At 39.1% G+C, this 15,146-nt stretch overlaps 1 protein-coding gene across 1 annotated transcript in view; it reads left to right on the forward strand.

Annotated features, from left to right (window-relative positions):
- DNAH10 (dynein axonemal heavy chain 10) overlaps positions 1-15,146 on the forward strand; it is a 147,721-nt gene that overhangs the window by 13,629 nt on the left and 118,946 nt on the right. Inside the window, exons 11-17 of the mRNA XM_066603357.1 lie at positions 6,017-6,211; positions 6,318-6,488; positions 7,618-7,794; positions 7,995-8,171; positions 10,015-10,184; positions 11,514-11,665; positions 13,951-14,112. Coding sequence (XP_066459454.1) covers positions 6,017-6,211; positions 6,318-6,488; positions 7,618-7,794; positions 7,995-8,171; positions 10,015-10,184; positions 11,514-11,665; positions 13,951-14,112 — 1,204 coding nt within the window. The remainder of the gene's footprint in view (positions 1-6,016; positions 6,212-6,317; positions 6,489-7,617; positions 7,795-7,994; positions 8,172-10,014; positions 10,185-11,513; positions 11,666-13,950; positions 14,113-15,146) is intronic.

The following is a 15,146-nucleotide window of genomic DNA, read 5'->3' on the forward strand; positions in this document are numbered from 1 at the left end:
TGATAAGGGGTGTCAAATGCCTGGGAGTTACCCAGGGCAGACATGAAGTGTTGCATTATTTCACCTGTGAAATGTGTACCTCTATCTGACTCGATTACCTCTGGTACCCCGTATCTGCAGATTACCTTATTCATGAGCTTCTTTTCGGTTACCTGCTCATTTACTTTTGTAACAGGGTACGCCTCCAACCTGAAAAACATCAACAACAACAAGCACATATTCATACTTCCCAACACGTGGGAGCTGAATGTCGTCAATTTGCAATCCCTGAAATGGGTAGAGTGGTCCTGGCAAGTGCCTTTGTGGTCAATTTACTTCTACCCTGTTGCTTACGGCATAGCTCATGCAAAATTGGACAAATGATGTAGCAGCTATAGAGAACCCAGGGGCCACCCTTTCTCTCTCAAGCGTCAGTAGCATAGCTGCCTTCGATAGGTGAGTCTTTCTATGGATCAGCTGGGCCATCATGGGGTACAGGGATCGTGGTAGGCAAGTTACTGACTGTTTGCCATACGCCACCCTGTTCTACTGCTCCCATATTAGTCCATTTATCTTTTTCTTCTTTGCTGGCTTGTGACTGTCAATGTTCAAATTTTTATCAAAGTCCAAATCATAGTCTCTGACTTATGCGGTCAGTATCTTCTTTTCTTCTTTCTTCCACGGCTTAAGGACCACTGCTTTTGCTGTGAAGTCTGTGAGGGCGTTGCCTTTTGCTTCTGCAGTGTTGGCTTTAGTATGAGCTTTCACCTTTAGGATTGCTACTTTGTCTGGTAGGAGTAGGGCTTTCATAAGGTTCTGCACTGCTACACCATTCTCAATGGGTTGTCCTACAGAAGTTTAAAAATGTCTGGCCTTCCATATTGGGCCGTAACCATGATCTATGCCGAATACATACCAGGAGTCAGTGTAAATGGTTACCTTCTGTCACTCTACATGCCTCAGTGAGGGCCTTCAGTTCCGCTTCTTGTGCTGAGACATGCGGAGGCATTCTGCTTTTAGAGATCTTGTTGTGTGAACACTGCATATCTGGTGTGGAGTTGTCAATCACCCTGGTACCATCTATAAAAAAAAAAACAAACTCAAAATATGTATTAACAAGGGGTTTCAGTAACTCTTTAAAACTTAAACTTTCTTGTTGCATCAATGCTTGACAATCATGCTGATATTCTATTCCAAATAGATAACGTTCTTATTTGCAAAATTTTTTACAATGGGAGAACATTATATACCTGTGCTTTGCTATTGAACAGTATATATATATACTTCATATAATACAACATACGGGCCTTTTTCCTGTGCAGCCAAATATAACCAATTCTCAATTCACATTTCTTTGCAAAGACAAGTAGGCCCTCTAGTCTACAGAGAAACTTCTCCAGACAGATAGCAAAAGCTGTATAACAGGTTCCACTGCCTGTAAACATCTTCAAAACTGCAAATTCACACTCACTAAGGGAGGTTTTATTCATTCCTATACGGACTGATAATATGTGAAGTAGAAATTGGGATTGTATTTACTGTACATCAGACTTCCCCACAGCGGATAAATCACATATATAAGAAAAACTCTTATTTACCGCGGTTTTTACGTGTTTTATCCAGTATAGGTTATCCAATGACAAACATAATACAACTTATGCCCATTTCTACCCATATACTCATATTCACCACACTGCGACCACTCAGCGGCCAATATATTATAGGGGGCTTTATTCCACCCTGGCATAATTAACAATTCATCGGACACTTCTTTGTTCTTAGCTACCGACATTTTCGTACTATTGCGGATTTTCTTAAAAGACGACATTTTCACACTATGCTAGATTATCACAAGAAATTCTTCAACTATCAGTTTATCAAAATTTTCCTTTAAAACAAACTAGTGTATTACTCTCTGCGTAATCCGGTTCACAGCGCCATTAATATATATTGCTGCAAGGAGCAAGACTTAGTTCAAATTACGCTTTAAAGAGAGTAAAAGGTTCATACTGTAGTGGCTAAAGCAGGAGTTGATTGGGACCTTAATAAGTGGGATGGGGACCAATATTCATTTGCACTATTTTCTGTGCAGTCTTCCACACCTTATCCTCTTTACCAGCAGTATGACTAATATCTGGCGGCTTATGTACACCAAGAGGCTTATTATTATTATTTATTTATTTTTTATTTATACACATAAAACAATTGTTTGTTTCACTATTTTCTGTGCAGTCTTTTACACCTTATCCTCTTTACCAGCAGTATTGCCCATGGCTGGCGGTTTATGTATACCAAGAGGCTTATTGTTTTTATTATTATTTTCTTTATACACTCTTCAAATAAAATACTGTTGTTAATTGAAAATGAATTACACTTTAAATAGAACTTTTGTTATTAATTTGACTAAAGTACTTATCAGGTGTTTAAAGTACACAATTATCTCATATTAATATCTTAATTCAATAATATTCAAATTAACACAACTCAATATTTTTGAATTCCACATATTCCACGAATCTGTATATACATATATACACTGTGATAATCCTGGGCTATTATCTCACACAACTAGTCTCAGGAATAAAATTAGATGCCCCTCCTTTGGTCACTCCATTTGTTCAAGTGAGAGACTTAACATGGAGTCTAAGAGTGACCTTCACTCTATACATTACCACAATATACATATATATCCACCAATATCCACTTAAAATGGAGACACACTTCTCACCTAGGCTGGACTGTGTGGAGGGTGGAGCAAGACCTGTTCCTATTGTTCTTCCCTCCCATCTCCTTACATCACCTAGCTCCACCCCCTGTGGTCTGGCTCAGCATTTGGTCATTTTTGCTTCATTTCGTTTCTGGTTACCGGACAGTATACACCATATAACACAGTCTAACTCTCATACAGGTCCTTCCATTTATACACACACATAAAGACAAAAACATTTGCATGTCAGTTACTACTTTTTAAGTGTCAGTACTTCCTCACTTGTCTAAAAGTGTCGGTACTTCCCAACCCTGCTTATTTCCCCCCGTCTCAACTTCTTCTCTTATACCTATAAGAGGCTCCCATCAGGGATTTTATCCCCTGAAAATTTTAGGCTTCCCTGGTACAATTTATACCATGCCTTCCTGAGATCGGCAAGAGGGTTTAATATTCTGTACTTCCTCACCCTGCATATTTTACCTCGTCTCTACTACTTCTCTTATGTTTATAAGAGGATCCCATCAGGGGTTTTATCCCCTGAATACTTTAGGCTTCCCTGGTATAACTTATACCATGCCTTCCAGAGATTGGCAATAGGGTATCATATTCTGTACACTGACCATGCAAAGTAATAGATAAAAACAATAACAGTTAAACACCCGCACAGCATATTCAGCCCACCATATGGATTCTTAAAAGCTTGAAGATTTTATAAGAGGCATGCACTTCTTACCCCTCGGACAGGAAAGGAGCAGCCAGGAAGCACGGATAGATTGTGGCAAGATAAAACCTTACCTTACTGCGCAGTTTTTGTCAATCCGTGGTTCCGAGTGGCTCCTTATCCCATCTGGGTCCGGGGGGGTTCGAGGTGTAGGTGGTCCTCTTGTTCCATCAAGCCCCACGTTGGGCGCCAATTAATGTTAGGGATAAATCCATGTTACGTTAATATGCTGTGGGGCTCCAAATCAGAGGTGGTTATGGCGGCCACCGTGAGAAAGCAATAGACACAGGCATCACGGTCGTGTCTTAGAGCAATCTGAGTTTATTGTGTACATTGCCTTATTCTTATACAAAAATAAGTAGGCGTATCCAAGTGTCGTCCGAATCAAAGGCTAGTGTTACAGAGGTCGACCTGTTTTACTGGTAAATAATTGTGTCTTCTCTATAAACAATGCTTTATTTGTTTGTATGTAGACATCGTGTCTGGTACCCTCATTATCATCACAATCTACATTTTAATCACATGCCCTACCTAGACAGCAGTTAAAAACAAAGCATTCCACACAACCTTTTGATCAGTGTAACGAGATAAACAAGATCTTGGAGACATGATGGACATTTAAGATTACACCTCTACTTAATGTATTTAAGTACTAACCTAAATGTACAAGCATTTAATGTATACAATTCAGGCCTAAAAGCCTCCGGAAACGTATATCACAGATGGATGAAATGTATACATATATAAGTTTTCATGTTCATAACCCTCACAATATATATATATATATATATATATATATATGTGTGTATGTGTATATATATATATATATTTTTTTTTTAATTTATTTATTTATTTTTTACGCCTTCTGTATGCAACTATATATATATATGGTTGCACGCAGAAGGCATAAAAAAAGTTTCTAAGAGACCATTCTAAATGCACCAGATTTAATAGGCAGGCACCTTTAGATGAGACACCGTTCCACCAGTAACGCAGAGTACACTATTAATAATAAATGGGGTCCATTGTGTATTTCCAAGTTTTACAGTGGATAGAAGTATACTGCTGACCGCTAAGAAAAAGTTCTCATGGGATGTTTTTTTTGCAGCGGACAATCCACAACAAACGTGTTACATTCAGATCTGCTCTGGATCTTGCTGCAGATTTGCCGAGGAGTTCATTCTGTGTATTAAAAAATTCATGTGAAAGTATTGTAGGATGTCCTATTCTGGTCTGTTTCCATGGACGAGAATATGACATCAAATCTCTGTGGCTCTGTGATCATCAAAAAACATCAAACAGCAAAATGATGATGCTTGTGTGCTAACCAATGTTTTTACATCCGAATTTGCAGACCGCTCCTAGGCGTGTCCATGTGAATTCGGTTAGGATGTGTTTGACATATTTGCCCTTGGTTACCCAAATTATGAATTGGCCATTTAGCACATATGGAATAAATTGTGATGGGTCAGTTGAACTGCTGGTAATTTGTCCTAACAGAAAATAAGGAAAAAAATCTTCAATATTTTGTGCATACTCATTTGCTCATACAAAGTGATAAGTTTTGCTACTGGTAGTATTTCACTGCTTGTTCTTTGCTGTATGCGTGTAAACAGCTCTGTGCCCCAACATTGAATGAAGCAACTGCTGAATGAATCTAGTTAGGCTGGGTTCAAATCTGCATTGGGTTCTTTATTCAGGCCTCAGCCACAGATTCTGATGGGAGTGTAGTGTAGCATGCATCACTATTCTTCAAAATTACAGACATTCCAATAGAATTTAGTCAACCCCATTACAAGTCAATAGGGTTCATCCTGCTCTGTTACGCTGAGTATGCTTTATGGGCTTATTTACTATTGAAAGTTCAACAGTTTTCTGGTGCAAATAGTGACATAAAATTGTTAAATTTGCTTTGTGCCACATTTATTATGTGTTTCAGATGCTTTTGGGCACTTTTTTTGCTGTGTCGGAGAAGAGCATTCCTTCATAAAAAAGGAGGTATAGCCTAAATTGCACAAAAAAAATTGTGCCAAATTGTACCAAAATTTTGGTACAATTTTTCATGTAAACTAACCCAACTACGAGGTGGTCTGAACTTAGACTAGACTGTCATAAAACTCAACAGATTTATTATTCAGCAGAGCTACTGTGAATGGTACATTTTAAGACAGTTTAGTCAAAATTTGTACTGTGTGCGCCAATTCCTTCAGACTTCATATGGGCAAAATTTTCCACATTTCGCATCAAAAGTCATGGTAAATTCCAAACCTAATTCCACACGGCACTATGATGTGGAAAGAAAGAGGCTTAAATCAGCCTGAAATTCCACATCAAAATCCATAGTTAGCCCTGCAGACTTTAGTGTGGTATTCTGCCCATGTGGAAGTTCCCTTATCACCTCCTCCACTGAATCATATACTGGTTCTTACTTCTTTTCTCGGTAGGGAATCTGCATTTAAGTAATGGGGGAAAAATGTAAAAAATGTTATATTAAAAGAAAAGACAATTTGCAGACAATGGAATACGTTCATCTTTCTGGAGTGCTAACAGCCTCCAGCAAGTTAATGGGACATTGTAACAAATTCACTTTATCTTATTCCAATACACAGGTTTTAGAAGAGTTTTACAACATTTTTGGTCCAGAATTAAAAGCTGTCACTGGAGATCCCAAGCGTATTGATGATGTATTGCATAGAGTTGATGGTCTTATCAAACCAATGGAAGTCTTGTCTTTTGATCCCTTTAATATAAAGTATGTCCATCAATGGAAACTTGTCATAGATGACTTTAAAAGTGAAGTCCAGGTATGAAAGGAGTGGAAATTATGTGCTGCTTTAGACTTTGGGCAAGAGCAGTACCTGAATGGGATTATGTTCTGTGACATGTTTCTATTATGTTTCGTATGAGTAGGCCATTGAAGGAGAAGCCATAAACTTCATTGATGAATCATTTAAAACTCTTCGCTCAGCGGAGGCTGCATTTGACATGCTATTGAAGTTTAAGCACATTCGTTCTCGAGAAGCCATTAACAAGCAGATGATGATGAAATTTAATGCTATTTTGGAGCAGTATTGTAAAGAGGTAAGGACGGAAGTCACTGTTGAAATACAGAGCATTGTAACATTGTCATCATTTAAAGGGGTATTTACCATAATCTTAATCAAAGCTCATTTTACATAAATTCAGAAATAAAAAAATTTGCATTTGTAATTGCAGTGGTAATTAAAAAACAATGGTTCCTAAGTAATCACTATCCAAAATACCCCTTGATGTCTGTTTGCTACTATTTAGTTGCCCTTAGTTATGTGCTCAGTAGTTTTTATTTCTTACCAGGCCAAACACGTGAAGTACAGCACCACTATTTTATTATAAAGGTGCTCCTTCTCTCTGTGCTGTGTGACAATGCTTGTGTGGTTCCACTGCACAGGGCAAGCATGCACGGTTCTACACCAAGAACACATAGGAAAGTACGTAAAGTCAAGGGACTTGTCTGTATTATAGGATATAATTGTTAAATGGTGGTGATGTGTGCTAGTTTGAATGAGCGCCTAGAGTAGAAAGTGATTCCAACGTATTGATCGGAAGAACTGGAGGTCAAAACTATGAAAAAAGTACATACTAAGTGTCTGAGGGCATGTAACTACAATTGAGCAAACGTACTCTGTCGAGCTTGAGTATTAGCGTATTCGATGGTGCCCGTTACGAGAGAGAGAAGCTCGGGACCCGGCGTCCCACATACAAAAATGCTCGAGTCTCCCATTGTAGCCAACGAGGTTCGTTACTCGAGCAGCGCTCTCGAATTTTACGAAAAGCTTGACTCGAATAACGCGGACCCGAGCATTTGGGTGCTCGCTCATCTCTACATGTAACCATATGTTTTCAGGAATTAGGTGGATAGTGAGTGTTCAGTAAAAATGTCTGTTTCTGGACAACACCTTATATACAGTCATTGATGATAAAGCCCCCAAAAAACCTTTAACATGCACTGACCAAGCGTGCATGTTTATGTCAATGAGTAAAGGGCAATATTATGTCCTGCAGGAACAGCATCTGCCATTGAGGTACAGTTGGATCCTGCTAAAATCAGTGGGTTTGCATTTCCTCTATTTCGCTGTAATATATGATCCCGTTAACCCGCAGATCTAAACATTGCACATGTAGATATTTTTCTGCCTGGACTGTGAAGTATGCTTCTTATTTTGCATTGTAGGTTGATATAGTAAACAATCTATTCATGAAAAACCTGGAAAATCCTCCTCTCTACAAGAATCACCCTCCAGTAGCGGGGGCAATATATTGGCAAAGGTCTCTTTTCCTCCGAATCAAACACACAATTGTTCGGTTTCTGGAAATGGAAGAGATGTTATCAAGTGAACATGGGAAAATGGTAAGTACCTGCACTCTGTGGAAGGGTCCACCAATATGGTACATTGGCCTAGATTGGTGCTCTCAAATTTATGGCTGTCAATGCAGTCAGGACATTTTTGTCATTGGGTTAAACTACTGGTTGACATGATGTAGCCATAGAATACATGCATTGTGAGAACTCAGACTATTGTGATGTTATAATTTCTTTTCTCATACTAGGCAAAGGCAAAATATTTGGAGGTGGCAAGAAGAATGAAGGAGTATGAGGACAAGAAGTATGAGGCTTGGAAAGAGAACACAGATCAGATCCTTCCATCACTGCTGAAAAGGAGTTTACTTGTCAATGTGCATGTACCTGGTCTTATTAACTCCACCAACACATCACTTAATGAAATGGTAAATCTGCAGTACTTGCCTGATTCCTTATAGTTTCCTTATATGTATCTTTGGCTTATGTCATTAGGCACATTTATTAAATGAATTCCATTAAAGAACTGGTGCATTGTGCCTTACAAAAATAGCACATGTTACATGCACTGCATTAATGAATAGTGAACATTTTCAATCCTGTTTTGAAACATATATGACAGATTTTTTTTAAAGACGCATATAAAGGGTGTAGTTAAACAACTAGAATAGTTAGGCCAAATTTATTATGGACTAGTGCATATATGGGAGCCTTGAAAGGACACAAGGAAATTAGTGTGTCGCAGATATCAGTCGTGTCAGATATGAGCTGTTTCTTTATTTTGCATTTTTTTTCCAAATTACAGGATTTGCTTGCAATGGGGCAAAATTTGTATTTTATACCAATCGTGTCAGTCTTAGTTATGTACATGTTCCTCTCTCCTTTTGTCTCATTTGTTGATGTTCAGTGTTTCTTATTATTTGTCACTCTTTATGTTTATTGATTCTCTCGACTGTATTAATCCTGTTTTGACACTATGAATATTATTATTTTTGTTAACAACTTATTATTATTTAGTAATGCTGTCTTTGTAAGGATTCTGATCTAATTTTGTGTTTACTGCCATTAGCATAAATCCCACAAAAAAGTATAGTAACAGAAACATGAGCTTCTGCACTCATACACATTTAACATCTGAAAAAAATTGGACAACCTTTGTTTATATTAGCCACATAAAAATGCAAGGTTCTCAGTGCACATTTTAATCAAAACATATGGGCCCATCCGTCACGTCCAGGCAAACCTTATCGGATGAGTCCCTAACTCTTTGGGCTAAAGAGCCTCTAAATGAATGGAAAAGCAGGATACCTGACAGTTGGGTGAATGGAGTGCATGACAACAGTGAAGCCCGCCACTGCTCACCAAATGCACATGGAACACAGGGGCTCTCTTCATTTTTGTCATGCATTCCATTCACCCATCTGTGCTAAGTATTTCAGTAAGCATATTTAGTCAGGTATCCAGCTTTCCCATTTATTTGGAGAATTTAAACCAAAGAGAGATCTCTTTAGAGCTAGGAACACATCCAATAAGGTTTGCTCAGACATGATGGATGGGCCCACATGTTTTGATCCAAAAGTGCACTAAGAACGTTGCATTTTTATGTGGTAAGTATGAACAACAGTTGTGCAATTTTATTCAAATATTAAATGTGTGTGAGTGTTGAAGGTCAGAAAGGGTATGGTTTCTCCTTAGGGAGAGCACCATATGAGGAGACTTATAAGGCCATCCATGCTCCTCTGAGAAATGTAAAATTCCCAGAGGAGCATGGATGGCGTTATAAATTTCCTCACTAGGTGCTTTCCCTAAAGGAGAAACTAGACCCTTTCTGACCCACGTTAAAGGCCTCTCTCTTATCCAATCCAGCAAACCTACTGCACACTAATGAGGGGCAAAACCCCCGAAATAGCTGTCTGTGTATGGTTTATCTTTTCATTGTGCTGAAGATTCTAGCTTTGACTTATATTCCCAGTCATTGTTTCAAGGCTTGTTAAAAAGTCCGACATTGACTTGCAGGAATGAGGCATTCCAATAGCTGGTTTGTTTCAGAGGCATTGTTCCATCTTCCTATTTGCATGAGTGCACATTGTTTCTGTTACTGTAATTTTTGCAAGCATGACTAATGTGCATCTTCACATTTAATGTATTTGTTGGAAGTGCTGACTTAGTTTTGTGTGCCTCAAAAAAGTTTAAAGCTCACATTAAGGTTCTGAATGAGTATGTGATGGTCAACAACTATGGAAAATTGCCTCCTGCATATTTTTTTTACAGGATGTGGATCAAATTAAGGCTGACACCAATTATAAGAAGGTGCATTATGCTGTCAATTTTGCTCCAGAGCTGCAAGAAATTATTACAGAAACCAAACACATGGAGCAGTTGGGCTTTTCTGTTGGTGAATTGCCAAGGAATGTAGCCCTGCAAGAAGACAAATTCTTAAGGTCTTGTATGGATTGGTATCTTACTTAAAGACACTTCACATTCCTAAAACTCACTTGTGTTTAACATAAGTGAATATTTTATGCATGGAGCATTGACACCCTACAATTGCCATCATGATCAGCAATGCTTGCTGGACTGGCTTAGCTCCACAGACAAGATCGTTCATCTTCAACATGTGGCTCTCCAGGTGCTGCAAAACAGCAGACTATCAGTGCTTAGTTGTACTTTTGCAACAGCTGAAGAGTTGCAGTTTGGAGGTTAAACCAATCTATTCCAAGTTCTATATCTCACCAGTCTCATAAATAGGGTAATGGAGAAAACAATTACATGTGAGTGTGGGGTTCTTGGACATGCGTTGTGGATTTTTTTGCTAGAGATTTCCATTAAAGGGGTTGTCTAGGAATTCTACAAAATGGCCGCCATCCATATAGCCTGTGGAAACCCACCCTAGGACAGCAGAATCCATTTCTAGACTGGATGGAAAGGAAGAGGGGCCACAACTGGCGGTGGAGCTTAACATCAGGCTGTTTCAGTCCTGTTAGACTTAATGGTAAGTCTAACAGAAATGAACAGTGTGGCATTACGCTCTGCCTGCTATCTCCTACCCTGGATGGGTTTCTACAGCCTTCAGACTCCTCAGGCGTCTGTCATATTGTTGAATTCCTTGACAGCTCCTCTAAAGGGGTTTTACCAATATAGTGAATGATGTCATATTGTATTCCGTGTCTCTCCCTCCTGCTCCCCTCCATTCTGTTCTCTTTTCCATAGATTTCTAGGAGCAACATGAGTTACCACAGATGTACAGTATTCCAAATGACCCCCTGGTTGCCAGCACTTTAGAGCGAATTTTCAGCACAGATATGTCATTTTTAATAAAGTGCTTTGATTTTTTTCTAGTTAGCACTCTGGCTGTCATATTAACACAAATTGTCTCAAAGTGCAGTGACCATTTAGGTTCTTTCCTTTCTGCAACCTTTCAAAGCTGGTTGTCTAGGTGATAAATACTGTAAGGCCCAATGCCCACGGAGGGAAATTCCGCAGCGAGATTCCGCACAGTTGGAATCCAACCCGGCCGTGTGCATGAGGCCTATGTTGACTGAATAATGATGATTCCTGTGTTATAAATTCCTTTTTAAGAATTATTGTTCCAATTGAATAATTGAAATTTCTTGACAGACATTATGGTTTATAGTTTTGGCTGTCATTCTCAGAACATTAACTTGACTTCACCTGAAACCACATATCACATAGACCATCTATGACTGTAGTTCCTCACTTATCTCAGCATTTATGCTACGGTCATTATAACAATGTTTACACTTTTGCAGATACATTGATGACATGAAGCACATTCTTGCTTCTTATGAAAAACTAATACAGTCACTAAACGAAGCTGAAACCCAACTTCTTGATAACCACATCCGAGAAGTGTTGAAAGTATTTAGGTCTGGATACAGAAGATTGAATTGGAACTCATTAGGTAAACAATTTTCTTTTGTTCGGGTTCATTTTATTTTAAAAAGTAAGAAGATTTGATCCAGCACTAGAGATGAGCGACCATACTCGCTAAGGGCAATTACTCGAGCGAGTATTGTCCTTAGCGAGTACCTGCCCGCTCGGAAGAAAAGATTCGGGTGGCGGCGGGGTTGAGCGGTGAGTTGCAGGAGTGAGCAGGGGGGAGCGGGGCGGGGGGGAGAGGGAGAGAGAGATCTCCCCTCCGTTCCCCTCTGCTCTTCCTCCCCGGCACCCGAATCTTTTCTTCCGAGCGGGCAGGTACTCGCTAAGAACAATGCTCGCTCGAGTAATTGCCCTTAGCAAATATGCTCGCTCATCTCTATCCAGCACCAATGTTTTTCTTTAAAAAATCACTTCTTTATTGAATACATATTAAAAAACTCCCATGCGCACAGGGATTAAAAGACAAGCTGATGCGTTTCGGCTGTAATACAATGAGTGAAAACTTGAAAACTCATCCTCTATCTAGAATACCCCATGGCTATGATCAAATCTGTGTTCTTTTATACACTTTGTTTTCTCTATTCAACATTTTTTAAAAAATGTCTAACAGATGCAAACTGAAGCAAACAAATCGGTAGTTTGATGGAACCTTTCCAATCCAATTTCCCTGCCACCTGCACACTGCTCTTATTTATTTTGGGTGTGAAAACGCATTGTGGATTCCTTGGAATTACTCAACAGAAATACATAAAAATGACCTGTCATCATTTTCTTAACAATTTTTTGAAAATTAAATGGGAGTTAATACATATATTACATATGTATATTACACTTTATGTATATTACACTATGCAGAAGATAGGTCCGATGTTGAAGCTCTCTTCTGCATAGTGCAATATACATATGTAGAAAAGAGCTCCGACGTTGGAGCTCTCTTCATAGTTTGTAAACACGTGTTGGACCTCGCCTGACATGGAAGCTATGAAGGGAAATCTCATTGTCAGATGAGGTCCAACACTGGATTGATAAGGGTTAAACAGAGACGTCAACAAACTCAATAGTTAGGATCCGTTTGCATCAGTTTCTTATCCGTTATGGTCCATTTTTAATAAATCCTTTCTTTTAAGCTCTTATTTTACAACTCCATATACGCAGTGCGATTTAACTGATGTGTTAAACTCAAGGCGAAATAGATACAAATAGTTTCCATTTCTGTATGCCCACTATTGAATAGAATGCAAAAAAAATGCTCCATTAAATCTGGTTTCCTTTTTTTGTCAGAAAAAAATCCTGCGCACCAGTCTTTTCTTTCTGCCAAGAAAACAGAAACTAGGTGGAAAGGAAGCAAAATTAACATAAGCCCCATTAAAATCACCAGGATCATTTTAAGTAATCCTTCCTCTGAGGATGAAATAGAAAATGAAACGCTGATGAGAGCTTAGCATAATAGGCCAAAGTTGCAAAATTTGCACCCTCCCAAAAACCCCACCCACTTTTCAAAAAAGTGCCTGGGCCGCCAGAAAGTAGAACATTGTTTATTTTTTTATGCCAGAAACTGGTGTAAAACCTTTCATAAATGTGCCCCTTTGTTTTCAAAAGATACTTAATATTTCCTCTTTAAAGTGAAACTCCATGCTGAAAATGACTCCTATTAAATTGTTTGGAGGGAGCATGCTTGGTATAAATACATATACCAAGGCCCCGCTGTATTAGCTACTTGTCCCCTAAGTATGTTAGAATCATAATACTTGCAAAAGCAACTTCTGCTGCATAGTTCAGAGAGGACAGAAGTATTTATGAAAAGGTTACTTTCGGAGGATCATTATATAATGCAGCCATATATACTAGGTGTGCTTGTTTTTACTAGTCCATTGTTATTGAATTAAAGTTGTTTTCAGCCTGAAGTTTTGCATTCTATGAAGTTGTAGAAACATACAGTACATGTCGGTCCAGGTGTTTAATTTTTTACTGCCACGAGAAAAAGTGCCAGTCTTTGATTGTAATAAGAGGGCACCTATGAGGAGGAGGTTTCTTGAATTTAGTGCAGATTGTATGAGAAAACATTTAAATCTGAAAATATTTCTTCCACTCTATGTTCTTTGTGAAATATGGGTTGGAGATCAGCAGCAATTGTCCTCAAGATGCTCATTTGGGGGTTGTATGGGACCACTAGAAGCTCTCTGCTGTTCTCTTCCTTCTGTCTTTTTGACACAAAAATACTTGATATATGTAAATATATAGGAGTAAAAAGGCAGCAGTATTTTCTTTGTAACAATAAAGAGAAACATTGACATTATTGATTACTAGGTATTGGCGACTTCATTAGCCGTTGCAGCCAAGCAGTCTCAAAGTTTGAGTCTTTGGTACATAAAGTTCAGAAGAATGCAAGCGACATTGACAATAAGCTGTCAGCTATCGAATCTGCAAACCTTTTTAAATTTATCAATAAGAAGTCATCAGAACTTCCAGGTATGTTATGTTTAATCTGTGTATATTTAAGGTTTAACAAATCAGAACACACAAGAACAAGGGTCATGTAGGACCCTAAGGCCCAATGGCCACTGGCGGATTTTCATTATAAAATCTGCGCCTGTCAGATCTGCACCTCTTGCCGCCCATAGGGATGCATTAGCATCCTCACAGTAATTGAAAGCATGCGGATGTGATTTTTTTTTTTCCTGGCATGTGATCACATGTGCAGGAAGAAATCGCAGCATGCTCCATTTTCCTGCGGATCCTGCAGGGACGGCTTCAGTTGAAGTCAAAGGAAGCCGTCCGATGCGCGGCACACCTGCAGCTGTCACTGCAGGACATTCAAAAACAAAAAAGAAAGCACTGGGCATGCATCGGGCACGTTGGATCCCAGACGCAGATCCCCGTGCTGAAGAAAGAAGATCCGGCCAGCTCAGAGGAGAGCCGCACTGGATCTGGAGAGGTAAGAAACTGTCTCTTCCTTACCATGTGGAAATCCGTGCGTGCAAGTCGACATCAGGCCTAAGAAGAATATAGAACATAAGGTTACATAAGTAACAGAGTGCAATCTACGCTGCCTCGATCAATGAAAAAAGCATAAATGGCAAAATAATACACATCAGTATTGTAAACTATCCCATGAGGTTATAGCCAGGTCCATAAGATACTAAATACATCTAGGTTAAGAGACCTGACATACGGAGCACAACAGGTACATAGCACGTATACAGAAATCTAGAATAGAAGACAAGGGAACATAGGAAAGAGTAAGAGAAAGAAAGACAGGTAAGAGTGAAGAAAAGGAAGAGAAAAAAAGGGGGTCGAAGAGGCAGGGAAAGGAAAACCACAGGCAAATGACACCCATTTGAGATAGCAGGCAAGCCCAGTAGACCAAAACACCAAACAAACTGTGAAATTCAGGAGAACAGGTGTAGGAAGTCGGGGGACTTTGTAAACTCTAGCCGTGGTTGCTAGACCACTAGAAACTTTGAGACATCTCGTTCACTGTCTGATCCTCCATACAGCATAGA

Source organism: Eleutherodactylus coqui, chromosome 5 (genome assembly GCF_035609145.1).
Source record: "Eleutherodactylus coqui strain aEleCoq1 chromosome 5, aEleCoq1.hap1, whole genome shotgun sequence".
Classification (NCBI taxonomy): Eukaryota; Metazoa; Chordata; class Amphibia; order Anura; family Eleutherodactylidae; genus Eleutherodactylus; species Eleutherodactylus coqui.